General features: G+C 43.7%; 2 protein-coding genes across 2 annotated transcripts in view; one reads left to right on the top strand and one right to left on the bottom strand.

Moving 5' to 3' along the window:
- Positions 1-14,961, bottom strand: part of CDS2 (CDP-diacylglycerol synthase 2) — a gene marked incomplete at its 5' end in the record, with an annotated part of 43,211 nt that extends 28,250 nt beyond the window's left edge. The window contains one exon of the mRNA XM_084247332.1: positions 14,905-14,961. Coding sequence (XP_084103458.1) covers positions 14,905-14,961 — 57 coding nt within the window. The remainder of the gene's footprint in view (positions 1-14,904) is intronic.
- A 4,947-nt stretch (positions 14,962-19,908) lies between these two features.
- Positions 19,909-25,414, top strand: PCNA (proliferating cell nuclear antigen). Its single transcript, XM_084246483.1, has 6 exons — positions 19,909-20,333; positions 22,033-22,130; positions 22,563-22,630; positions 23,657-23,851; positions 25,007-25,130; positions 25,213-25,414. The coding sequence occupies exons 1-6, from the start codon at positions 20,113-20,115 to the stop codon at positions 25,290-25,292; spliced, it is 786 nt and encodes a 261-aa protein (XP_084102609.1). The 5' UTR covers positions 19,909-20,112; the 3' UTR covers positions 25,293-25,414.
- Positions 25,415-27,389: the final 1,975 nt, after the last annotated feature.

The following is a 27,389-nucleotide window of genomic DNA, read 5'->3' as shown; positions in this document are numbered from 1 at the left end:
GCTCCTATCACCGCCACATAGTCCACAAATCAAGTATTGATTCCATATTGCTTAGGTGTACCTAAGCTCACTCTGAGGTGACATGTTTTTGGGCTTTCCCCTAAACTCATTGGCATGGCCTTCAGGCCTTCCTTCCCATTGCACATTCAGACACCTGGACCATTCTCAATTCTCAGTCCATCTTTGCAGAAACATTCCTCTTCATCCAGCTCAAAGGGCATCACCCCCAAGCCCTTTCCTCCATCTCTGCTCAGGCACAGCTAAATACCTCAGTATAAGCGAGCACTCAAGTCACATAGAGATGAATATACAAGGCACGATGTGTTGTGAAGGCTACAAATCCTGGGCCAGATTCCCCTGAATGGGAAGGGTGCTCAAGAATTACAAAATGTCCTGGTTTTCTGCTCTCCTTTTGATCCCCTGGACACCAAATGTCTTCAACTTCCAATGGTGGCACACTCTAGCATTTTGGATATTTTTAAGACATAAGAAATATAATATCTTGCGTTAGAACACCAAATCCAACAATCAAGATACTTCTTTCCTGAGTTAGAAGAAACAAGATGGCTAACCACTGCTCCAAGGGCTTAAGCAGGACCCTCCAAAACAAAGAGATGTCACTTGTCTGATGAAAAGAACTTAGGAAAGGCTGACAGCTTTGGGGGGAAAATGGCTCTTCTGTCAAGTTTTCAAAATAGCTACTCCCCAGTGGCACACTTTCAAGAGACCACTATGTGCAAATTGGAAATTCTCTGTACAGAGAATTCTGTGAAACAGATAAGAGACAGAAATGGCAACTGTTCAAGAGAAAACTGGGTGTTTGGATGACATTCCTCTGAGAATATAAAGTTCCCAGGCCCTCGCTTTCCCAAGAGCTGACATCAGCCCAAACACAGTGAGAACCAAATTGTAGTGGGCGATTCTATTCACAGTAGACAAAATCAGCAATGAAAGGGGTCTCCGGGCTTCTACAAGCTACCTTCACACTCAAAACACAATGGATAACTAAAAACCTACAGTTTAAGGCAGAGAACGTTTATGATTTATGCCTTCAGTTAAGCCCAAGGGAAAAAATGGCTAGAGGCGATCAGAACACTGCCTACTAGCCAGTCACCCTGAACCTGTTGACAACTGCAACCTAATGAGGCTATTTCTCAACTTCATCCTTTCATTATTTTTCCACCAAGAGCCTATTGTTTAAAAGGATGACTATTACTGTTCTGAAGACTGTATTCATTCATTAATAACTAATTCATTTCTCCAAAGAGAAGTGCCCAATGGTGCTAAGAGCCTAACCATGTATCCTTGTTAGGCCCTTCATGCAGTAGGACAGCTGGGTTTCAATGCCAGCCTTGCCAGTAGCTGTACCACACCCAGCAAGATAAGATGCTGCTCCAACAGGGAGGGAACACACATTTCTGTTGCAGTGACAGGAATAGGGTACATAAACAGTGACAACTTTTATCCAAAATCCTCTTGCAGCACCATTTCTGACTATGTTCAACAGTTCATTTATATACAATTTCATAAGAATTCAAGATCATCACTTTAGTAATTCTTGATTATTTTCCTACATCTTTGTTAATATTCGGATAGTACTTGTCTTCTCCCCTCAGGTGTGATCCCTATAGTTCTCCCACCACCACAGCCCTCATGATCCATTACCATTGCCCCTTGTGCTCTTCCCTCCCTTGTTTTGTTGAGTTTTTTTTAAAGATTTATTTATTTATGCATACAAGAGCTGGGGCGCAGGCCAGAGATGTGGAAGGGTGAGAGGACTCACCAGAGACAGAGTGGGGAACAGGACAGGTGGATCTACTGAAATACACTGCTGAGGGGAGCAGCAGGAGAGACAGAAGAGGTCTGCTGCGCCATGTGGGTCACCTACCTAGCCAGGGATGGACCTTGTGCTGCAGTGACTGTGGATAGCTTCATAGTGCTGTGACTTAATCTCTTGCGCCACCAGGGAGGCCCCCCTCCCCTGTTTTGACCCCTCTTCCTTCCCCTCCCCTGCTGGATGCCTCAGATCTATGCTAAGCTGGCAAGTTTGTCTTTTTCCTGACCCTTTGTTTGGTCTCCCTACATCCCAGTGAAACCATCTGATATTTATCTTTTTCCTTCTGACTTATTTCACTTAGCATAATCCCTTTCCAGTTCCATCTGTGTTGCTGCAAATAGCATGAGTTTAGCTTTTTTGATCAAGATCAGAATTTTAGATAACAATTACTTCTTTGTCCTATAGAGAAATCAAAAGATATACTGATAAATTAGATGATAGGGGACATGGACCTCTACTTTTTAAAATGTGGTGCTAGACATACTTGGGAACAAGGAATTTTCTATTTATTGCAGTTTTGCACCAGACACCAAAAGATCCTTAAGGCCTGTGCCTTGAGGGTTCTTCCAAGGAAGAACAGGCAACCTGCAGTGCTCAGCATTGTAACCGCTTCCTTCCCATTCCCAAACCTGCAAAACAGTGCTTTTTCTTTTGGCCTCACTGTCAGTGAATCAGTGGCCTGGCCACCATTAGAGGAGACCCTCAGGAACCACAACCAGGTTCATCTACTCTGTTCCCCCAGCTTTTCCTCTTCATTGCTATCCAGACCCGCCGACTTTTAATAGGCACTTAAGGCCTTTGGAAATGCTCAGAAATTTGTTGTCCCCAACATCTAGTCTCCATTTTTTCCACTTTAACAGAAACCCCAAAGCTTAGCCAAATCATGGTCACCTAGAAGAGACATTTCCCAGCTTCCCTTGTAGCATGGGAAGGACATATGATATATTCTGGCCAATGGTAGATATAAGCAGAAATAGCGAGCACATTTTCTAGGAAGGGTTCTTGTGGGAACTGAGCAGGCCTCTTCTTTCTCCTTCTCTTCCTCCTGCTTTCTGGAATATAGATGTGATGGCTGGAATTCCACCAGTCATCCCATATTAGAGATGGAAGTCACACATCCAGAATGGTGGAATAGCAAGATAGAAGGGACCTTAATCCCTTGACTGGCTGCCCTTCAGACTTCTTTTATGTGAGGGAAATACACATATAGCTTGTTTAAATCACTATCATTTTTGGTTTTCAGTGACTTTAACTTCAGTTAAATAGGGAAGGGATTACTTTTTGGTATAGAAGCCTGAAATTTTTCTGGCATCTATGAAAAAGGTTATAAACACACAGTGCCAGTTATTTTGTAAGATAATTGAGGCTTAAAAATATCAGAAGAGGGCCTCCCTGGTGGTGCAGGCAGTTGAGCACAACACTGTGAAGCTGTCTGCAGCCTCTGTAGTGCCGGTTAGATCCCTGCTGGCCTCGGAGCAACCCACGTGGTGAGCAGACCTCTCCTGTCTGACCCGCTGCTCCCCTCAACAGTGTGTTTCGTCAGTCTGCCTGTTCTGTCCCCCACTCTGTCTCTGGTGAATCCTCTCACCCTCCCGCACATCTGGCCTGTGCCCCAGTTCTTGTATAAATAACATAAATCTTTAAAAAAAAAAATCAGAAGAGCTTAGCTTAACCATAAAATGTAACAGTAAGCCATAAAGGTTTATGTTCAAAAAAACTTGGTAGTCTTCTTCAGAGATATCAACTTCTATATAATGCTTTTTGGATTGTGGGAAATAATGTGAGCAGGATAAAATCATGTCTACTCCTTAATGTACTTGACATCACCATAGTACAAGACATTGACTTTTTCTGTTTTCTTAAAAACTTGTTCTTTCAGGGTTCAGTAGCACCCCACTCCAATGTTTTCATTGGTCTCCTACCCTATCTCCTCCATCATTCAACTCCAACCAAATGCAGGCATTTCCCAGGGACAGTAATCAGCTCTTGCCCTTCTTGAAGTCAAGAGCAGAAGCCCAGAACACACAGGTATCAGCAAGTAAGAGGAACCATTTCCTTCAACAACAGAAGTGTTGTAACTACCTACTTGTAATGTTGTAAGATCAGCTCGATCTTGAAATGAAAAACTTCCTGTTGAAGGGAGCATATGGACCATTCTTTTCTATCTCAATACCCCCACTGAACTGAGTATCAATTACTACAGAAAAGAGTAAAATCATGGCCTCAGACTGAAACAAGAAGACAGGATATGAGAGCTCAACAAATTTCTGGATGACAAAATAGACTAAAGAGTTAAGATGGATGAGAGAAAACAGAAAAAAAAATGCAATCAAGGAAGGTTCCAGAGGGCCTCCCTGGCGGCACAAGGGGTTAAGTCTCAGCACTATCAAGCTAATCGCAGCCACTGCAGCACAAGTTCAATCCCCCGCCAGGAAGCCAGCCCACATGGTGCCACAGACCTCTGCTGTCTCACCGCTGCTCCCTTCAGCAGTGTATTTCAGCAGATCTGCCTGTTCTGCTCCCCACTCTATCTCTGGTGAATCCTCTTACACCCCCCTCGCCCCCACACCTCTGGCCTACACCCCAGTTCTTGTATGCATAAATAAATCTTTAAAAAAAAAAAAAAAGGAAAGGATCCAGAGAAAGTAGAAAACTCTGGAGGAGCTCTGAACCAAGGCTGACATGTGGGATGCTGGACAGGATTTAGGGGCCTCCATTCCCCACCCACTCAGCCTGAAATGAAGTTTATCAGGCAACAGGCCCCATCAAAGCACACAGATGTCAGATAAATCCGCCCCTGGAAAAGATAAGCCAAGACACTGCTGTGTGTCTCCTCTATTCTTTCCTTGGCTGAATGGGAAAGATTAGTTGATATGTCCTGTCTCCCTTCATCCTATCCCTCCTCCACAATTGTAGTTAGAGGGGAGTGGAATGACAGATAACCCTTCAGCTCAGTCACCAAAACCAATGAGAATAACTGCTGGACATCAAACTGTGTTGCGGAACTGAGTCATATGCAATGACTAGTGACTAGTGACTAGATGGGGCTCTGGGCTGCCTGTCTTGGGAGGAAGTGATATGCCCCAGCAGAAAAGACTGAGTCATGAAGTGCATCCTCACCAGCTAACATACAGGGGGGGTCTATACGTGGAGTGTGAGCACACATACTTCACAGAAAGCACATGATCCTCAATATATTTTCAGTCAACCTTTATATAGGAAAAAAAAAGTCTCAACATTTTTAACAAAACAATGCATGTACATTTTTGTAGTCTTGATTTGCATTTCCCTGATTACAAGTGATGTTGAACATTTTTTCATATGCCTGTTGGCCATTTGCATTTCCTTCTTGGAGAAGTTTCTTTTTAGCTCTTCTGTCCATTTTTTGACTGGATTATTTTCTTTGTTTTTGTTGAGTCTCATCAGCTCTTTGCAGATTTTTGTGATCAGTCCTTTATCATTAGTGTTGAGTGCAAAAATGTTCTCCCAGTCAGTGGGGTTTCCCTTTGTTTTAGTTATTGTCTCTTTTGCTGTGCAGAAGCTCTTTAATTTGATGTAGTCCCAGCTGTTTATCTTTGCCTTCACTATCACTGCTTTGGGATGTGTCTGTAAAGATGTCTTTGAGGTGCATGTCATGTAGTGTTTCGCCTATATTTCCTTCTATGTATTTTATGGTTTCAGGTCTTATGTCTAGTTCTTTAATCCATTTTGAGTTGGTTTTTGTGCATGGTGTGAGGTAGTAGTCAAGCTTCATTCTTTTGCATATAGTGATCCAGTTTTCCCAGCACCATTTATTGAACAAACTTTCTTTGCTCCAGTGCATATTCTTTGCTCCTTTGTCAAAGATTAGTTGACCATAAATCTGTGGGTTTATTTCTGGATTTTCTATTTGGTTCCATTGGTCGTGTGTCTGTTCTTGTTCCAATACCATGCAGTTCTGATGATTATGGCTTTGTAGTATAGTTTGAAGTCTGGGAATGTGATGCCTCCATTCCCTTCTTTTTTTTTTTTTCAGGAGAGCTTTGGCTATTCGGGGTTTTTGGTGATTCCATATGAATTTCAGCAATAATTGTTCTATTTCTTTGAAGAATGCCATTGAAATTTTTATTGGAATAGCACTGAATCTGTAAATTGCTTTTGGTAGGATGGCCATTTTGATAATGTTAATTCTTCCAATCCATGAGCAGGGGATGTCTTTCCATTTCTTTGTGTCACTCCCCTTCTATCCCTCCTTCATTTTTTTTTTTAATAGAGGAGGAGTGTCTCCTTGCTATTTATTTTCTAAAGCAAACAGGTCATTTGTCCAGTAGTGTTTTTCAAAGTTCTCTGCTCCCTGAATTTCCTGTAAACTAGTACTTAAAACTAGTCTTTATCAGAGTCAGGTATGTTTTTGACAGAATTCCTTCACTGGTAGTGCCGTAAACAGCCATCAGGAGCTACATAACAGCTGGCCATCTCTGTGATAGCAGCAACATTGATGGTTACCACCCCATTCTATTAATTCAGTGGGGATTGAAAGTGGTAATATTTGGGGCCTCCCTGGTGGCACAGGGGTTAAAGTCTCTGTGTTCTCAAGTTATCACCAGCCAGCCACTGCAGCATGAGTTCAATCCCTGGCCAGGGAGCTAACCCACATGGCACAGCAGACCTCTCCTGTCTCACCTGCTGCTCCCCTCAGCCTGTTGCTCCCCTCAGCACTGTAATTCAGTAGATCTGCCTGTTCTGCTCCCCAATCTGTCTCTGGCTAATGCTCTCTCTCTTTCTCTCCTTCTCCCTCACTCTCTCTCTCTCTCTCACACACACACACACACACACCCCTCTGGCCTACACCCCAGTTCTTGCATGCATGCATAAATAAAAAGAAATCTTTAAAAAATAAATAATCCTGTCATTCCTTTTACATTTACTCTATAAAGAGAAACTTCTGATCAACTATGGTTCCTCTAAGATAGTTAATACAGGAAATGCATGATAATACCTAAGAACAACCCTATTCTAAGCCCCATTGTTTAGATGAGGCAAGCAGTGGTAGAGTCAGGTTACAAAACCAAACAGTCTAACTCCAGAGTCTGTCCTTGTAACCCCTAGGCTACAAGGACACACTCATGCAGCTATAATGGATACAAATTTATTGGCTACAAATTTACTGGGAAGGAAATATCTTATTTGTTATCAAATATTTAAACAATGTGCAATCCTTTTTGAGTCAGTAGTTCTAAACATAGACCTTATCTAAAGATATCATGCATTTTGCAAAAAAGGTTATTTCCTACAGCTTGCTAATAATAGCCCAAAAAAATCTTCAATCTGATTGATTCAGTAAGTTAAGGTACAGTCACACAAAGAAATGACACCAATCATTAAAAATATGCTGGGTTAGAGTGTTTAAACACCTGGACAATATTTAGAGCACATTCTTAAGTGAAAAAGTAATGAGTGGGACTCCCTGGTGGCTCAAGGAGTTAAGCACAGGACTGTGAAGCTATCCGCAGCCTCTGCAGCACTAGTTCCATCCTCGGCCAGCCAGGGAGCAACCCATATGGTGCAGCAGACCTCTCCTGACTCGCCCGCTGCTCCCTTCAGCAGTGTATTTCAGTGGATCCGCCCGTTCTGTTCCTCACTCTGTCTCTGGTGAATACTCTCACCTCCCACACCTCTGGCTTGTACCTGAGTTCATGTATGCATAAATAATAAATCTTAAAAAAAAAAGTGAGTTATAAAACAAAGTACATATAGGACAAGGATGCGCAGTGTATACAAAAAAAAGCATATATACCAAAACATTAACAGAGGTTATCTGAGTACCAGAATTAAGGCGATTTCCTTCTAGAATGAATAATTCTCATTTTCATGTTTCTTTTTTAGTAAGTTTAAAATATTGTTTACAAAGAACCCTAACAAACCTTAGTGATGTAGGGAAATGATTCTGACAGCATAAAAAAAGCAAGCTATCAGATCATGCAGAGTATCAATACACTTGGTATGACATGCATGGGAAAGAGATGCACTTGAACAATGGGTGTTTCTCTGAATGACGAGATTGCAGGTGGATTTCAATCTCTTTATGTACACATTACCGTGATCGCTACAATAATGTACACCATGAAGTACTGAGAAAGGGAAAATCTAAAATTAACTTTGAAAAAATATGATTTAAATAGATAGCAATAGGAAGAAGGATGATAGGAAGAAAACACATTTCAGGGACTGGGAATAGTAAGAGCCAAGATTCACAATACAGAGGCACAAGCAGAAGGAAAAACAGTTTCAGAGATACAACATAGGGGTCAGATTTTTTTTTTTTTTAATTCATGGGGTGGTTTCAGTGCTGCCAGAAAATCCAAAGGATGGTTGGACTAAAGGGAGCTGAGAGGAGATCCTAAAGCAAGGGTGCTCAATTAGAAGGGTTTACAAGAATGCAGGGATGAAGTGAACTATGTGAAATAAGCAAGAGCCACACATAAGAAATCCATGCAGCATCTGCCACTTGGAATAGGCCAGTGTCCAGAGACACAGCAATTAACAGATTGCAAGTCCAGTAACTGAGAGATCTGACTCCACCTGCAGAGCAGACAGGACGAGGTAGGCAACGTCTATACTGAGAGAAGTTAGATTTGAGACAAAGTAAGTTTGTGCTGACCGAGAAACATGCACCTAAGAATGACCCACCAACCACTGAAACCACAGAACTCATCAGGACACAGACTGTGGAGACAAGGCTGAGCCTCCCGAGAGGTATGGTGCTAATGACTGACCCAGAGCAGAAATGTTCCCAGGAAACCCCAGGTCTCAAAGTCTCTTTCAAAACTTGGAGCAAAGTTTTTGAAAGAAACAGAGAAGCCCCATGCAAGCCCTGAGTTGACCCTATTGCCAAAGACCTTCTGTTGAAGGGGAAAACATCAAAATGACATGTGATTTTGAAAATACAGGTTAGGGCCTTCGGCACCAATAGGAGGAGCTCATGAGCACCACAACCTGACAGGAGGGCCTGCCTGGGCAAGAGAACCAGGTCAGGGGAAAGGAGACTCAGTGTATATACCCTTTGCACCTTTCAAATTCTGGACAGCACATTGCCTGGTCAAAATAACACAATGAAGTTTAACTTTACTTAAAAGGTCATTCAACTTAGTGGGCCCTATGCCATCCCCACTGTTGGGGCAAACAGCATGGTAACAAAGATCAAGGACTGGCAGAGCAAGCTACCTAATGGAAAGCAATCTGCCCTTGATGGCATCATAGCATCATCCCAACCAGGCAATCACCTTGAAACAAGGTTTGAAAGGCAAGAACTCTGCCCAGGGGCCTCCCTAGTGGCCTATGGGTTAAGTCTCCATGCTATCATGCTATTGCTGCTGTGGACTAGGTTCGATCCTTGGCCAGGGAGCTACCCCACATGGCACAGCAGACCTCTACTGTCTCACCAGGTGCTACCCTTAGCAATGTATTTCAGTAGATCTGCCTGTTCTGCTCCCCACTCTGTCTCTGGTGAATCCTCTCCCCCCCCCCCACAACACTGACCTATACCCCAGTTCTTGTATGCATAAATAAATACAAATAAATCTTTAAAAACAAAAACAAAAAACTCTGCCCAACACCAGGACTTAGCAAAATTAATAATCAAGAGTCAAGGTCCCTCTGTCTCTTTTCCAAACCAGAGCCAGTATGATCTGTGAAAAGGCTGGGGTTTTTCACCCCTAGCAGTCTCCAGCACCCATCAGGAAGGTCTGAGAGACTGTCATAGCAGAGTAAGAGCTCTGAAGTTCTGTGCAGACAGTTACTCTGTAAGCCTGCCTGAAGGCTAACAAAGTAAATTTACTCCACCTACATGCATCCTAGAAAAGGTGTTTTTTGAAAGTGTGCAAATCACACATTTTTTCAAACAGTTTAAAGGGTGATTACATGCCCTGTGAAATTAGAGACAGGAGTCATTTCAAAACTTTCCCAGATACAGTCAAAATAATGCGATTTCTTCAACTCAATGGAGGACAATAGATGTGGGATGGTATAAAATCCTGAACATTTTCCTCATGCTCTTTCTCAGAGCTATGGACACCACAGACAGCTAACAGTGAATTCAGTAATGTTCTAAGGAGGTGTGTTGAATACTGAAGGACTGACACTAGAACAAACAGTTCTCATACTGAGAGTCATCAATCAGAAAGCATTTATTCTGAGCAGCCTGCTGAGAGTGAGGAGCCTGCTGGGCGCTCCATTCAAGGATTCCCTAGTGGCTGCATCCAGGAATGGACTTCCAAATTCATAAATCACCATGTCATCCAATAACTGGGAAAACTGGACCTGTTAAATTTTCTCTACCAAAAATCATCTTTCTAAATATCTCCACATTTATTCCTGAGAATTTGCCTTTTTTTGTGTATTTGACAGTTCTAGATTCATTTTGCTATATTTCTGATTTTATATCCATATAAGAAAAACAGCAGACAGCTTGGACATTTTTTCTATCAAAGCCAATCAATGCAGAAAATTTTAAATTGTGCAAATCAACTTATACCCTTCCAGTCAATCTGATGCATCTTGAGAAAAAAAAGGGGCTAGAAAATCTCCATACAATCCTGCATCTAACTAGTTGTATGACCTTGAGCAAGGTCAGGGATCTGATATCCATGTCTCTAAAACAATGATCTTGAAGATCCCTTTTTGATCTACTGTCCAATTTAACATTTTTGAAACATAATAAATTCTTCAAATAAAACATCACACATTGGTGCAAACACAGAACATTTTGAACAAAATTAGCTTTTTGAATAAACAATTTAAAGTAGTCATAAAATTTAAGATGAAATTATACCATCTGATCAACATAAACCACTTAAATTGTTGGGTTATATGACAAGTCAATTTTATCTTCTCTCTCTGTTTAAGTCTGAAAACCACAATTAAAGTTTACTAGTTTTTCTTTGTTTTTTCCTGGTTTCCCAAGGAGTTTATCTGGGCAGACCCAGTCCCGGGAGGGCTCTGCATTTAAAAGGTGTTGGGCATGCAAGTAGATGGTGAAGTGTGGCTTGTACTGGTGACACAGAACTGGACCAGGTGGGGCAGGGCAGCAGGTACTTAAGATTTTAGAGTCATGGAATAACTGCTTGACCACCAGCGATCTCCACCTTCAAGATCTGATGGAAGTGAAGCTGGCACAGGAGGCAGCACTGGGCACCTTGCATTGGTCTGGTTCCAGAACTCCCAGTCCAACTTATGGCTGCCTCCATGGGACCCCTAATGCAGCCAGATGCCACTACAGGGGTTCCTTCTCAAACAGTTGCTCACAGCAGACAATATCCCTTTTAGTCTTCTCCATCTTCTTCAGCTGAGACACAAAGTACCAGAAGCAGCATTTGCTGATGTGTGTGTTTTTGGTGGGGAGTGGGAGATTCATATTCAGTAAAGGGGCTGCGGGCAGAGTCTGAGATGGGCAGGCAACACCCACCACCTTGTACTCTGCCACTGTACCCAACTCATTCATGGTGCGCTCTCTAAACTGGCCACCACCCACAAAGGAAGTCCTGGTTTTTTTCAATAGCCATATTATTTCTCAGTGAAAAAAAATTTTTTTGCAAGTTAACATTTCCCCCATATCTACAGCAGTTACAGCTCCTAAAATAAGATTTTATTCAGTTGTTCACTCAAAGACTACCAGAAAACCATTTATAATTATGTACCATTTTCCTAAGATATATTACAACTAGTATAAAAAGGAAGGCAACTGTATATAATGATGCTCCTAATATGGTTAAAGCTTGATTATGATCCTGAGCACTGAAAATTTCAGCAAGAAAATGAACTAAAAAGATAGGGTTTGGTCACCTGTCAAGTGTCTAAAACTTTTTTTAAAAGGTGCTGAATAGGAAAGACTACCCCAAACACTTACAACTTCAAGATTTAATCACCTTCCAAAAGTAAAAGGTAAACATTAGGATTTGGTTCTATAAAACTATATATTTCAGCTAGTAACAATAAATTAACACTTTATTACAATGTGACAATTCCTGCCCACTATACATAAGATACTGCTCACCTAATCCATATAACTATCATCTGAAGCACATGCTATCTTATTACCCCCATTTTAGAGATGGAAAAACTGAGGCTTTATATAAGTTACATGATTTGCTCAGTTACACAGCTGATACGTGGCAGAGTCAAGTCTCAAGATGGATGGAGGTGACTCTTAAGCCCCTGTGCTTAACCACTGTCTTCAATTAAAATGTAAACTCCCCTTTCTAAATGATGTCACTATTTCCTCTCCATTCTGGTTTCATGAGCTAGAAAGGAAGACTCAGAACAAGTAAACAAGTCTAATTAGCACTCCAGCATCTAAGTACAGCAGAAAACCCCAGAACCTCCATAATAACCTCCAAAACAAAGCCTCCTGAAACGCCAACCTAATCATATATTTTTTTCTTCTAATCATAAATTTTAGGATGCCAATCTTTCGGCCCACATTTTATCCTTTTCATTCCTAAACTCCACGGGAAAAACATGGTTGGGCAGGAAAAGGGTGATTTCCAAAACTTAAATTCCAAGTTCCTTAGTTTGGCAACAATACTGTGCTTTAGACTTAAAAATTATAAGCATGGTCCCAGAGGAAAACATTCCCTTTATTGGTAATTGGCTCTGAACCCATTCTAGGATACTAAAAATAACACAATACCTTCTGACTTTTATAATAAACAAATTCTGCAGATTATTTTGAAACTAATGATTACTTAATTTTGCCACAGCACTTAAGCAACTATATTTTAAAGAATCACTGAAATTTGTCAAGTTCTCTTAATAAATTGACCTTATAGTTTTCTGATGTCTATTATGAACTAAGAAATTTCCCCCAATACACAATTCATTTCCCTAAATGATTTTCCTGATTTATTATTTCTGATTTTTTAAAGATCTAATATAAGAGTATCAGCAAAGCCAGAATCATACAGATTCTGGCTTTTTCAAACTATGAAATCAGTATTCTCAAAACTCTACTAGATACATTCATCGAAAGCAAATAAGACATTTCACACTTTTAAAATGTATCTTTACTGTTAAAAATCCTATACATGATAATTTGGAAATGTTAAGTGATGGGATGAAGATCTGATTGCCTTGTTCTGGGTTAATGGACTACATAAGACTCTTAACAGCATGCAGTAGTTGCTGTGTTTTAGGGAGAAACATGCACTTAGCAAACCTCAAAATCCCAAGTACCCTATCATCATATAAGTAGTTTAAAGTGAATTGTACAAAATCAAGGCACCTTTAGCTGGACAGCTCCTTATGTCCTTGGATGAGAAAATATTTAAGAAGCAATAGGCATTTTTTTTTCCTGGAGGGTGGATCCAAGGAGTTGGGTGGGGAGGGTAGAAACTTTGTTTCACCTCATAACCCCACAGTTGGGGAAAAGGGTATTTATTTATTTTTAACAGTAAATGTGTAATCATTAAAAACAGTATTTCAAAAATATAGACCAGTACCTAGCCTATCTTTTTTGCCTTCTCCTTCTCACACCTGCTAAGTCCATAAACTCCCATTAACATCAAGTCTGCTCTCTTACTCTTAAAAAGGGCCCCACAGCCTCCTAACATCTGTATACTCACCAGCTAATATAGGAAGGGTAGGCAGAGTTCTTTTAGGTAGAATCAGAATATTAATGGGAAGATCCCATTAAACCTTCAATTAAAGACTTCACAGTAACTTATCTCTGTAAGCAACTCCCAAACATGCACCAAAATACTAAATTTTCCACAAAATTTACATGAAGTGTTGTACCTGGATGAGCCACTCTGCAAAAAAAGCTTTGCAAAACCTCACTTTCACCCAAAACATCCTCCTACTTTAACTGTTCTGTTGACACCGTCACCAAATCTTGTGCTTTCTTCCTTCCTAATGTCTCCTAATGCCCCTTTCCTCCAGTTATCAAAAAATTCAAGCTACATAAAGGGGTGTTGGGGACCTAATGTAAGGCAACAGGGATTGGTGGGAACAGATGTTTATCAGTTTCAGCCAAATGTTTATCTGGTGGGAATGTGATGGCAGATCTTTCAATTACCCAAGATGGGCAGGATATTCTGATCAAGAGAATCTCCCGATTTTTAAAATAACATGTGGACCAAAGCAACAGGCAGGTCGCCAGTTGGCAAGCCCCAAGACAACCAGTTTCTCGGTCTGATCCAGGCTCCCTCAGTTCATCATACATCACTGCCAGATCAATTTACCAAATACACAGCTCTTGATCACTAATAACGCAACTACAACCCAAACCTTATGCTGTCACTCAACGTCTAGGTAATACGACCACTCACCCCTTCTCCACTCCCCTACACAAACCTTTCACTTCAACAAAAGGTGTCCTCTCCCTGCCCCTCAAGCCTCACCCCCCAAGCAGCAATATCCCCACCAAGATGGCCTCTATTTTAACCCTCCACTTCTACCCCACCAATGCCCACACTTGAAGCAGGAAACAAGACCATCTACTGGGAATATACTTTCCAGCACCTGCAGACTGCGTGAGTCAAGGGACCGCTCTGCTTAAAGCTAACGGGTTTAACTTTCAAAAAGGGCTTTAAATCTCCTAAGAGGCTCGTCTTAGTAATACCCGCCGCCCCCACCCCATCCCCTCGGGCCAAAATGTTAAAAGAAGAGCGGAAATCCGAAATCGGACTCAGAGTGGTCGCCGACCAGAAAAGCCTTTACTCGCTCTTGACGTTATCACACCCAGAAAGGCCTCGGGCAGGTGGGGGGCTGGAGGTGGACCCCCCCAACCAGCCCGGCGAGGCAGGCGGAGGTGCGCCACCACCCGCGCGCTCCACCCTGCGCTCTGGGCACAGCACCCCCCTTCCGCCCCCGGAGCTGTGTCCCGGGGAACCCCAACCTGCCGACCCCTGACGCACGCTGCGCTGGGGCCCTGCACCCGAGAATCCAGCGGGGTGCCCCGGCCGGGTGTCGCCATCGGCCGCGACAAAGGGTCAGAGGGTCAGAAGACCCCCGCTGCGCGCGCGCCCCCGGCACCCCTCCGGGGAGGGGGGGCCGCTATTCCGGGCGCGCCCACCCCGGCGATGCTGCGCTACCTTGTCCTCGGGCAGCGCGTCCGGCTCGCGGGCCCCTCTCTGCCTCAGCTCCGACATGCTGGAGCCCCCGACGCGGCGTCGCGGCGGGCGGGCAGCGCAGCCGCCAGAGCCGGCAGCTCAACGCGGTGGCGCGCGGACTCCGCTCGGCCAGCCCCGCCCCGCCTGAGCGGCTCTCGGCTCCCGGCGGCTCGCAGGCCCCACCGCAGCCAGGCCTCCAGCCCAGGAACTCGGCCCCGCCCAGCGCGCCGCCGCCCTTTCACCCGGGCGGAAGGCGGTCGGCCTCCCAGCGCCCGCCGGCTCGCTCCTCCTTTCGGAAGGAGGGTCCCGGGGCGAGCGCGCACGCGCGCCGCCGCCATCGCCACCCGGAGCTCCAGCAACGGCGCCAATCTACAGGGGGCGGGGCGGCGGGAGGGGCGGGGCCTGGTGGAGAGAAGCCCATTGGCTGCTGGGTGAGGGGGCGGGGAAAGGCGGGGCGTCTAGGGAGATGAGCCAATAGGAGGTTTCGTTCTGACCCTAGCCCGCAGGCGCTGCCGCGTTGCTTGCAAGAGGGAGTTGCTGGGAGGCGGATGCTGTGGCCGACGCTCTGTTAGGGTCGGGCTGACTGCCCTTGCTTTGGTGTCTACCGCTTCCAGAGTTCTTCCCTCACTCATTTAAGTGGACGCTTGTTTGGCCCTAAATGGAAAGGCCCGAGGAACCCACCTGTGTGAAAGGAAAGCATCAGTGTGAAGTGAGACCCAAACTTCAGCCTGTGTTCCTTTGCCGAGCTTGTTTTTATTACTTATTGAGCGTTAATTATACCCTAGGAATTGAACTAAATAATCGCTTTTATGTAGCACATCTACTCCGCTTGGAAGGGGATGTGATTTTTATTTTACAGATGAGATATTCTGCTGTTTTTCACATTTCTGCCTTCTGCACTGTTGAAACCTTTTGTAGGACAGAAAAGCTGTTCCTTTTGTTCATTGCCAGGTTCCTTGTGTACCTGGCATATCCTAAATATTTGTTGAATAGATTTTAAATTTCTCCCGAAGGAAAATAATTTAGACAAGCTCGTGCGGCCAGAAAGTGTCCAGTAAGAATCAGAGCGCAGATCTGTTACCAAAACACACACTAACCATTGTATTTACTGTCTGCTTCCCTAAACTAAACTCGTTGCTAATCCCAGTGTTGTGCAAATACTGCCCTCAGTGGTTCCTATTTGCTGCCTTTTAAGTGATGTAAAGCAAGTATAAAATAAGGTCCCTTCCCTTAAGCATATTGTAATTTTTTTAAAGATTTTTAAAAATGTATTTATGCATACAAGAACTGGGGTACAGGCCAGAGGTGCAGGGAGTGAGACATTCACCAGAGACAAATTGAGAAGCAGAACAGGCAGATCTACTGAAATACACTGCAAAGGGGAGCAGCAGTGGAGACAGGATAGGTCTGCTGTGCCAAGTGCGAATTAACTCCCTGGCCTGGGATCTAACTCAGGCTGCAGTGGTGATACCGTGGAGACTTATACCCTAGGCCACCTGGAAGCCGGCAGTTTATATTTTTAGGAGAAGCTTGCACACACAGGAATAGTACTTTCATATTGGCAATTTTAACCTGAGCTGTGGGTTTTTAGGAAGGTATGAGAATCCTGAGAAGTGCCTTAAATCTTCCTGATTTCTATGAGCATATATTCCCAAATTCCTGTAACAGTGCTTTAAAGTGACATTAAAATAGGTGAGGAGGAACAATGGCTACAGGGAATATGCTTTGCTTCCTATTAACTACATTACACAAAGACTTGAGGGTTTTGTTGTTGGTTTGTTTTTTTTGTTTTGTTTTTTTGGACACCAGTTTTCCTTCAGCTCATAGTTTAGTCAGCTTGCTTTTGTGTTCTATTGGGTCTTTTGTTTATTTATAAAAGTAAATAACATTCATAATTTTAAAACAGTCTGTTGAGGGCTGTGTGTTCATTTTGACCATTATTACAAAATTTGCAAAATGTAAATTTTGATGCTGGCATTTTCTTGCATTATGTGGGATCATCTATCCTTTTGCATGTATCTCAATATCAAAACCTAAAATAGTTTCATCTATTTGTGGGCATTTTCCTTTCAAAGTCCCCTTAGTATCTCTCAGTTCCTTTGCAAAATGTGGATTGTGATCCTTCTTCCAGTGAGGAACGTTTGCATCACCAACAACAAATGTATGCTGTGCTATTGTTTCTGTGCTTTCTGCTTATAACATAATGTTTTGGTTTAATGCCAAGTCAAAGTGTAATCCATTTAAAGACATTTTAAATATAGCAATTATTATGAAATAATATTAAATTATCATTACCCATAATGCACATGAATCAAAGGAAATGAGGACAGAAATGGCTAGGACCTATATTCAGAGAAGTCTTCTCCAATGAGTTAGCATTTTACTGGTAAAGCTAGCTGCAGAGTCAAGAGTATTCTAGGTTGAAAAAAATAGCATGTTTAAAAAGATCATGCTGGCCTCCAGGCTTGTTAGCATGGCTTCTAGAAGTCGAGTACCTCATTTCTGTTTTTCACAGTACTAACTTCACAACTTACTCTGAGATCTTATTCTGAGATCTGTTATCCTGGGATGGTTGAGTGTGATGAGAAGTTTATTCAGGCCAAAGTGTAGCGAGTTATCTACTCAAGTAATTCATACTTTGTATTCTGTAACTCTGATCTATGTGCCCCTGTTCTCCATCTTCTTTTATATTAGTCGGTTTGAAAGGGAACAGGTGAGCTTCCATTAAGACTAACGTTATGCTCACCCATGCAGATGTGACATTCCTCAATTATGTGCTCCTAAAAGTGAGGATCTGCATAGGGACACCTCCACCTGTCTCAGAGGATGACCCTGAAGCTCTTTCTGTGTTGATGTCCCTCCAGGTCCTTTATATAATAAACCTTAATTTCCCCAAGAGGTGTCTGATCTTTCAGGTCCAGAAATGACCAGAAATTTGCAAATGGATACAAGAGACTTGTAGGAAATTCCAATGACAATATCCTTGACAATGGGGTATAATCTTATACAGAAACAGCAGTATCAGCAACTGAACGGGGAAACTTAGTCTGGAAAAATATTAGGAAAGCCTAAACCAATTAATTTTGTGTAATGTATGCACAAGTGTGATACATGATAAAATATTTTTAAAAGCCTAAACTTCTTTCAATTACAAAATAAATCCTAAATGGTAATTTGAGATTTTATTTTCTTTCTTGTACTATATAAAATAATGGTGTCCCTTACAACAGAAGGTATCTTAAATTTAACAAAATATAAATATCTAATAGAAATGCCAGAAGGAGAATAGAGTAGAAGGCAATACTTGAAGTCACAATGGTTGAGAATATTGTAGATTTGATGAAATACAGGAATCTTCTGATTCAGGAACACAAAATGCACAAGTGATAAATGAAACTAAATCCACACCTAGGTACATGGTAGAAGAACTGAAAAATTCTACAGATCATAAGATATTAAACACAACTAAAGAGTGATGGATGCTGTAACCAAAACAAGAGAAATACTAAAGGGGGTATATATAATATGGAAATGATCAACAAATATATGAAGGTCCATTTAACAAGTAGGAAAAAGTTTAATAAAAAATATAAACAGGGCCTCCCTGGTGGCGCAAGGGGTTAAGCACAGCACTGTGAAGCTATCCACAGCCTCTGCAGCAAGCTTTTTTTTTTTTAATAGAGGCATGTTTTATTTATTTGTTTGTTTGTTTTGCTTATACATGCACTGGGTACAGTCAGAAGCGCGGGAGGGTGAGAGAATTCACCAGAGCCAGAGCGGGGAGCAGAGCAGGCAGAAGGACCGAAGTACACTGCTGAGGGGAGCAGCGGGCGACAGGAGAGGTCTGTCCTCGGGTGGCCAGGGAGGCTCTCTGCAGCAAGCTTTTATCCCTTGTTGGCCAGGGAGATTCCCACATGGCACAGCAGACCTCTCCTATCCCGCCCCCTGCTCCCCTCAGCAGTGTATTTCAGTCGGTCTGCCTGTTCTGTTCCCTACTCTGTCTCTGGTGAATCCTCTCACACCCTCCCCCCCCCCATATCTCTGGCCTGTACCCTAGTTCTTGTATGAGTAAATAAATAAATCTTTAAAAAAATACAAACATGCAATGGTCAAGAAATATATGAAAGATGTCTAACCTGTAACAATTTGTAATATTCAATGTAAATTACCGTCTTTCAGAGGTCAGTTTTGTAACCGCAAAAATTTCATACGCAGGCTCTTCAACTCAGCGGTTCTACCACAAGGAGTTGTTTGCCCACAAATCACCTAAGTGCCCAATGGTGTTTCTAATTACAAGAAATTGGCCATTCAGATTACAAACATAAGATGTCAGTCTATGATTTTAATAGGTAGGTGTAGTGCACCGCGTTGGTGCCTCCGGTATGAATCCACCGTTTTTTAAAACGTGTGCATAAAACAAAGCTTAGGAAGCTGCATCAATCAATCAACGACTGATTATACGAGTTTGATTGGCGGGCGGCGAGTTAAGCGATGGTAGTGGGGAACCGAGACACCTTCTCTTTAAACCAAAACTATAAACCTTTTTATCTGACGATTTTTAGGGGTGCCCCCTCTACAAAAGCACAAATCGGTGCACTTTTAGAGCATCTCTATTCTGCGGGCTACAAGACGGCTTTTCCTCGCGGTAGGCTGGATTTGCATTTCCCTTCCACTCTTGCGGTAAAAAACTTTCTGTTCCCGAAGCGGGAGGCCAGAGGAGGTGCCACAAAGCTGGAAGCCGACGACCCCCGGCCGGGCCCCAGCTCGCGCGGTCGCCGGGACACGTCCTGCGCCCGGGTTCCAGAACCAGACGAAGAGGGCGGGGCATCCTGCCAGACACCGCTCCGCCCCGCCCGGCCTCCATCACCCCCTCCTCCAATCGGAGTTCCGGGAATGTAGCCGCCGCTCGAGGTCCAGGCGCGTGATTGGTCCTCAAGTGTCCCCGCCCAGGCTGTGGGCGGGGCTGCGTGGTGACGTGTCGCCCCGGGCGCGTAGGCGGAGAGCGCGCGTTCGCGGCCGCGGGGGTATTAAACGGTCGCCGGCGCGGCGGGCTAGTTGTGCGCTTCCCGCGTCTCGGGCTCTCGCCGCTCCTGCTGTCACTCGGCGTTGGCGCTCTTCCTGCGAGGCCCGAGTCGGCTGCCCCGATCACCTCTTCGCCGCCCGTAGCTGCGTCGTTGTGACTCCGCCACCATGTTCGAGGCGCGCCTGGTCCAGGGCTCCATCCTGAAGAAGGTGCTGGAGGCGCTGAAGGATCTCATCAATGAGGCCTGCTGGGACATCAGCTCGAGCGGCGTGAACTTGCAGAGCATGGACTCGTCCCATGTCTCCTTGGTGCAGCTCACCCTGCGCTCCGAGGGCTTCGACACGTACCGCTGCGACCGCAATCTGGCCATGGGCGTGAACCTCACCAGGTGAGTCCCGGGGCGGCGGGGAGCCGGGCCCCCCAGCCATCCCCTCCCTAGGCTCTTGGCGGGAGAGCCGCCAAGACGGCCGCTCATTGGCTGGCGTGGGCCGTCCGCGCCCTCTCATTGGCCCGCGACGCCGGGGGGCGGGCCCAGCGGAGCGCGCCGTCCCGAAAGCCCGCGCTGGAGGCCGCGCCACCCGGCCCTTTCCGCGCCAAAGTCACAAAGCGGGAGGTGGCGGGAAAATGATGGCCTCTCCGCGGACCCTGGGAAAGTGTCTCCCAGGGCGCTTGGGTCACTGGGAACCGGCGACTTTGAATGTGAAACCTTGGTCCTGGCTGACTTAGGCTGTTTTATAAAGTGCCCTAGTCCTGTTACCCTGCTCAGGGGTATTGTTGTTTCTGGGCTTTAAAAATTGTCACCAAGGGCCTCCCCGGTGGCGCAGCGGTTGAGCGCTGGGTTGCGAAGCTGCCCGCAGCCTCTGCAGCGCCGGTTCGATCCCCGGCTGCTCCCCGGCCACCAGGGGAGGGTCCCACATGGCGCGCAGACCTCTTCTGCCGCCCGCTGCTCCCCTCAGCAGTGTACTTCGGTCCTTCTGCCTGCTCTGCTCCCTGCTCTGGCTCTGGTGAATTCTCTCACCCTCCCGCGCTTCTGACTGTACCCAGTGCTTGTATAAATAAATAAATAAATCTTTAAAAAAAAAATTGTCACCAAGCTCCCATGAGCACCCTAAAATCCTGAACTTGAGGCAGTTTTCTCCATATATGTATTTAAAGTTTTAAAAGCTTATGAGAACTCCCCACCCCACGGGCCATGTGTCTTGATGGACTTGTTAGGTCGTTGTTGGTTTTTTATTTTTTTTTAAGATTAATTAATTTATTTGTTTATTTATTTATACAAGCACTGGGTACAGTCACAAGTGCGGGAGGGTGAGAGAATTCACCAGAGCCAGAGTGGGGAACAGAACAGGCAGACTGATGAAATACACTGCTGAGGGGAGCAGCGGGCGTCAGGAGAGGTCTGCGCGCCATGTGGGACCCTCGCTGGCGGCCGGGCATCGAACTGGCGGTGCAGAGGCTGCGGGCAGCTTCGCAGCCCAGTGCTCAACCGCTGCGCCACCAGGGGAGGCCCCGTTGTTGGTTTTTTAAAAAGATTTATTTATACAGGAGCCCGGTACAGGCCAGAGGCGTGGGAGGGTGAGAGGGTTCACCAGAGACAGCAGGGAGCAGAACAGGTCTATCTACTGAAATACACTGCTGAGGGGAGCAGCGGGTGAGACAGGAGAGGTCCGCTGCACCATGTGGGTATCTTCCTGGCTGGCCGGGAATCGAACCGGTGCTGTGCTCAACCCGCTGCGCCACCAGGGAGGCCCTTGTTAGATCGTTATTAATGATCGCAGGTCAGCAACTTATTTCACCCGCTAAAGGGATTTGCAACTCAGAGACTACTCCCCTATCATTTACATCCAAAAGTGATATTGTTGATGTAAGGATGTGGGTTTTTTAATTTAATAGAAGTCCTACCTGATTGTACTCCAGAACGAATGGACACCGGTTTATGCATTGTCCTTTACTACTTTCTCCTCACTTGCTCCAATTCACCCGACAGCCTAATTAGTTAAAACGGGAACTCCTTGTTTTAATTGCGATAGACATCAAACCATCTTAAGATAGTGCTAATTTTAACCCCTGTGTCTTCTGTGTTCTAGTATGTCCAAAATACTAAAATGTGCTGGCAATGAAGACATCATTACACTAAGGGCTGAAGATAATGCAGACACCTTGGCACTAGTATTTGAAGCTCCAAGTAAGTCAGATTCTTCTAATGAGCTAAAGAAAATGAAAATGCAGTGTCAGCACTGCTCAAAATTGTGAGAAATTTAACATGTTTGTGATTTTTTTAAAAAAAGAGATTTTTATTTATGCATAGAACTGGGGTGTAGGCCAGAGGTGTGGGGGTGAGAAGATTCACCAGAGACACAGTGGGGTGCAGAACAGGCAGACCTACTGAAATCCACTGCTGAGGGGAGCAATGGGTGAAATAGGAAAGGTCTGCTGTGCCATGTGGGTCAGCTCCCTGGATCGAACTCTTGCCACAGTGGATGGTGGTGATAGTTTAATTGCACTGATAGTTTAACAACCCTGCACCACCAGGGAGGCCCATGTTTGTGATTCTTACAAAATTCATCTTTTTGTTATTTTAAACTTACACACTTCATCGTATGCTTTCTCTTGGTAGATCAAGAAAAAGTTTCAGACTATGAAATGAAATTAATGGATTTAGATGTTGAACAACTTGGAATTCCAGTAAGTATCAAAATTTTTCTGATTGAATATACTGTGTATAGTTGAGATACGTAAGATACCGATTTAAAGGCAACTTCTTTAGACAGTGACCTGTTGTCTACCTCGGCACTGTCCTTTGTCATGCTATAGCCCCTCCGATAGCACTTTTCACCCCCCCACACACACAACCCCCACACCCCTGACCTCCTGACTGATCCTATTAGAATTTGAGAGTTTTTTCCCTCCACGTTTAATTATATAACTTAGGCATGCAATAAATGCTTGTTTAGCAGTTAAATGAACAAGAGAAATATTGCTGTTTATCAACGCAAAGAGTATGTCTGCAGCTTAAAAGATTTAAATGAGTTGTAGCCCGGCTATTAAACTTTGGAATAAACCAAAAAATAAGTATAAAATACAAAGGCAGGTTCCTAACAGAAATTTTTCTGTATATCTACTGGTGTGTGTTCCACAATGGAGTTTTAGTATTTAATTCAGATGGACATATTTGTCATTTTATTAAATTACAGCTCTTTGGCTGAATTCATTGCTGCCAGTGCATATTTGCATTCACTTCCATTAGCTTCTTTATTCCTGGAATGCTTGGTTTACAGTGAGTAGATTTTGAAGCTAAGTTGGCAGAACTTTGTTAAGGTTAGTCAGTATTAGATAAGATGAAAAAAGTTAGGCTGTTTAAAATGCTTATTATCACATTTCATTGTGGAAAGCAGGTTGGCCTGCTTGCACACTGTCTTTGTATGACACACCCTGATGTCCTCTTGCGTTAGGGGGAGGCTCTTGATCTCTGAATAATGAATGCATTGTTGGTAAAGGTTTAAGCTCTTGAATTTTTGGTGTGATTATTTTTAAAATATACTTGTAAGTGATTGGGATGTGTTAAGAAATCACACGAAGTGATACTTTAAAACAATCAGCATATTTTTGAATTCTGTGTTAGTTTTTAGATGCTGATTCTTCAAAAAGTAAAGGTGCCAACTCTTTAATTTCCAGCATTTTGTCCTTAAATATTTTTTGTTTGTTTTATAGGAACAAGAGTATAGCTGTGTAGTAAAGATGCCCTCAGGTGAATTTGCACGTATATGCAGAGATCTGAGTCATATTGGAGATGCTGTTGTGATTTCCTGTGCAAAAGATGGAGTGAAATTTTCTGCAAGTGGAGAACTTGGAAATGGAAATATTAAGTTGTCACAGACAAGTAATGTTGATAAAGAGGAGGAAGCTGTAAGTCTGTTTTTTAAGTAAATAGAAAATACTTTGAAAAGAATTGTACTTTGAAAAGAATTGTAACACAATTTTACCTTATCTGGGTTTGTTTGAGCTGCTATAATAAAGTAAAGGCCCTTATTGCACAGCATATTCAGATGAAGTAGAGTAACATTTGAAGTGTTTAAAACACAGTGTTTGGCCTATTCTAAGTTTATAGTAAATATTAGATATTCTTGTCCCTTGTATAAGTAATCAACCCTCAGTTAATTTTTTTTTTTTTTTAAAGAAAAAACCCAAGGGATAATTCTGACTTTCATCTGTCTCCTAAATTACGTTTTGCTCCCCTGCCAACCTTGATTTTTTTTTTAATCTCAAAACATTAGATCAGACATATTTTAATAATCTGAAATAGAGATATTAAACTTTATAACATCTAAGAATTGCTCAAGGTTGAGAATGTTTTCAGTGTTCCTATTTCTTTGGTTACCTCAAAACCATTTGAGTCAAGATTTTTAAAAGGTTTGTACATTGCAGTTGGTTGATAAGCCCCTAAAATTTACTTCAGTCCTTTGGTTCTGCCATTTGTTTATTTTCCTCCCTGTCCACTACATCTTATTTATTGAAGAAACTGGATCATTTGTTACTGAGTTTCTTGGAACCTAGACTTGTCAGTTGTATCCCTTATGTCAGTATGTTCCCCTACCTCCTATTTCTTACAAACTCGTAGCTATGGCTCTAGCGGCTAGCTGACAGGGTGTTTTTGTTTTTGGAGTGGAAGAGCAAGAATGATTTATGGTCTGGATATCTTGTGATATTAGCAACCATAGTCATTGTCTAGGTTAGTTAAGTAATTAGGGTTTGCAGTTATAATACATTAATATATTTAACATTCCTTTTTTTTTTTTTTTTTTTTTTTTTTTTTTTTTTTTTTTTTGCTAATGGGTCTATTAGAAATATTTCCATAAGGAAGCTTTTATCACATTTGGTTACCTGAGATACAGTACATATAGGAAAGGCAGACTAATATTGCCTTTATGTACACTTCTTCAAAATTGTTTACAGAACACCTTCCAGAGGAACAATTAAAGGTGTTTTTTTTTTTAAGTGTTATAAACAAATGGGTGCAACTTTCTTGATGTTTTTCAATACGATGTATCTTTTCTCCCTTAGGTTGCCATAGAGATGAACGAGCCAGTTCAGCTAACTTTTGCACTGAGGTACCTGAACTTCTTTACAAAAGCCACTCCACTATCTCCTACAGTAACACTCAGTATGTCTGCAGACGTACCCCTTGGTAAGATTATAAATTTGTTGGATCTTATTTTGTAAGTAGTATATGTGGCACTTCTCAGTAATTAATTGTGTTCTTCTTCCAGTTGTGGAATATAAAATTGCTGATATGGGACACTTAAAGTACTATTTGGCCCCCAAGATTGAAGATGAAGAAGGTTCTTAGGCATTCTTAAAATCTAAGAAGATAAAATTTTGAGAACTGCTTCTGAAATGCCAGCATTTACTAAAGTTTCATCTGTCACCAAATTTGTACCTCTTAAGTACATATGTAGATAATGTTTTCTGTAAATATCTGTTTTTTTCCTTTGTTCTCTACAATTTAAAGGGTAAAGTTTAAAGTCATCTTTGTGTTAACCTAGAAATACTTCTACCTTACTGAAAAATATACCATGAGTTTTTTTTTTTTTTCCTTAACAAAGGTTTTGACTCAATAGTTTTAAGAATTATGCTTTCAATTTTAATAAAAGTTGTTTGGAATTCAAGTATCACAGGACCGTGCCTTCATTTGGACCCTTACTGTTACGGATATTATAGGGCATTTACCCTTTCCTGTAAATGTGTTGTTTTTTGTTTTTGTTTTTGTTTTCCGTCTAGAGCAACTTGATATAAATACATTAGTTATAACAATTTTAAAAGTATTTCAAATACTACAGTGGATGAGATTTTAAGGGATTCATTTGCCAGTTTGATATCTAATGAGCTCAAGAAATGAGCAGGAGAAAGAGCAAATCCTATATATTGCATTACTTTGTCATTATTAGCAAAAACTAACTTTCCTCAGATGTTTATTGTACTGAAAGGTGGGTTTTTTGTTTTGTTTTTTATTAGCCTAGGGAGCCATTTGCAAGAAGCATAGAAGTTTTAGTACGTCTGGATAAGGTCCAAAGAATGTGTAAAAATAATATTTTCAGTATAAATAGCCTTGTTTGGGATTTATCCTCCTAAGGGCTGAAGACGGCTTACATTCCATGTATGTTGCGTTCAACCGGGAAAGTGAGAAGCCCCCAGCAGTTGTGAAACAAAGACTATTTAATTGTTCCCAGGTAAAAGGCACAAACTGGTCTGCTACATACTGAGAATTGCTTTACCTGTGTCGTTTACCTCCATGTCAGAGGTGTTCACTGCCCTGTGTCTGGGGGTGAGGAAGGGCATTGGCTGCAAAAGGGCCTGATGGAACTTTTCTTAGATGATGAGTATTTTACACAGACTGTGCGGATCGAGTCTAAATTTGTCAAAACTCATTCAATTGTACTTTATGTAAATTGTACCTTAATAAATCTTTAAAATTTAAAGAATGTCACTTGTGGAAAATGTACCTTGTGGGCGGGTCTCTTGTCTGGGCAAGCTTCTAATCACGAGGAGAGTGGAACTAGCACAGGAATGGGGCTGCTCCAGAGGGCACGTCGGGGTATTAAACCACCGAGATCGCGGCACCCTGGCCCCGCTCCCCACCCCGGGGAAAACGTGCAGCCATGGCCGCGGGAATGTGCCCCGGGAGCGCCGACTGGCTCGGCCCCTGCCTTCGGGGGCGCCCCTGCGCTCGCTCTGCCGCCTGGGGGTCCGGGCAAGAACCACGTAGGCGCTCGTCGGGGCCCAGATTGTGACCCAGGCACCCCGGCAAAAAAGGCCAGCAGCCCGCCCAGCCGCCGCGCGCCCCGAGCCCCGCGCGAGCGTGGCGGAAGCGGGATGTTCCGGGGCGGCGGGACGAGCCGGCCGCGCCCCCGATGACGCCACTTCTGGCGCGCCGCCTTCCGGGACGCCAATTCCGGCGCCGAGGGGGCCGCGCCGGGCGGCGGTTGGGCAAGCCGCGCTATGAGGCCTCGGGCGCCGCTGCTGCCAACCGTGAGCGAGCTGTGGGCGCGCGGGCGGCCTGGCGCTGCGCTCGGGTAAGGCGCGCGTGCGGCGGGGCGGCGGCAGACGCGCCCTCCTCGGCCCTCGGCGCGCCGGGACCGCCGCCCCGCGGAAATCAAGCCCCGAGTCCCCGGGACCCCGCGGCGGGGACTGGGCCCCTTGCCAGAAGCCGGTTTTAGTTTTCGGTCTGAATTCGGCTCGTTTATTTCTCTCCCTGGCGAGGTCCGGGGACGGGCGGGAAAATAGGGTGTGCGGAGGCGGGGAGTGCCCGGCGCGGTGCGAAGTGCTTGGCTGATGCTTTTAAACTTGCAACGTTCCGGTGCTGTGGGAATTTGGAGGGTGCGGGCAAAACAAACAAGCAAATAACAAAAAAAGAAGAAAAGGAAAAAAAGAAAAGAAAAAAGATTAT

Source organism: Talpa europaea, assembly GCF_964194135.1.
Source record: "Talpa europaea genome assembly, chromosome: 11".
NCBI lineage: Eukaryota > Metazoa > Chordata > Mammalia > Eulipotyphla > Talpidae > Talpa > Talpa europaea.
Note: the sequence above shows the minus strand (reverse complement) of the source record. Positions and strands in the feature narration are given on the sequence as shown.

What these genes read in the sequence shown, in the direction of transcription:
- PCNA (XM_084246483.1), top strand. Translation starts at nt 20,113, where the DNA reads ATGTTCGAGGCGCGCCTGGTCCAGGGCTCCATCCTGAAGAAGGTGCTG. An exon ending in ATGGGCGTGAACCTCACCAG is followed by an intron (nt 20,334 to 22,032) that starts GTGAGTCCCGGG and finishes TCTGTGTTCTAG; the next exon opens with TATGTCCAAAATACTAAAAT. An exon ending in GTCTGCAGACGTACCCCTTG is followed by an intron (nt 25,131 to 25,212) that starts GTAAGATTATAA and finishes TTCTTCTTCCAG; the next exon opens with TTGTGGAATATAAAATTGCT.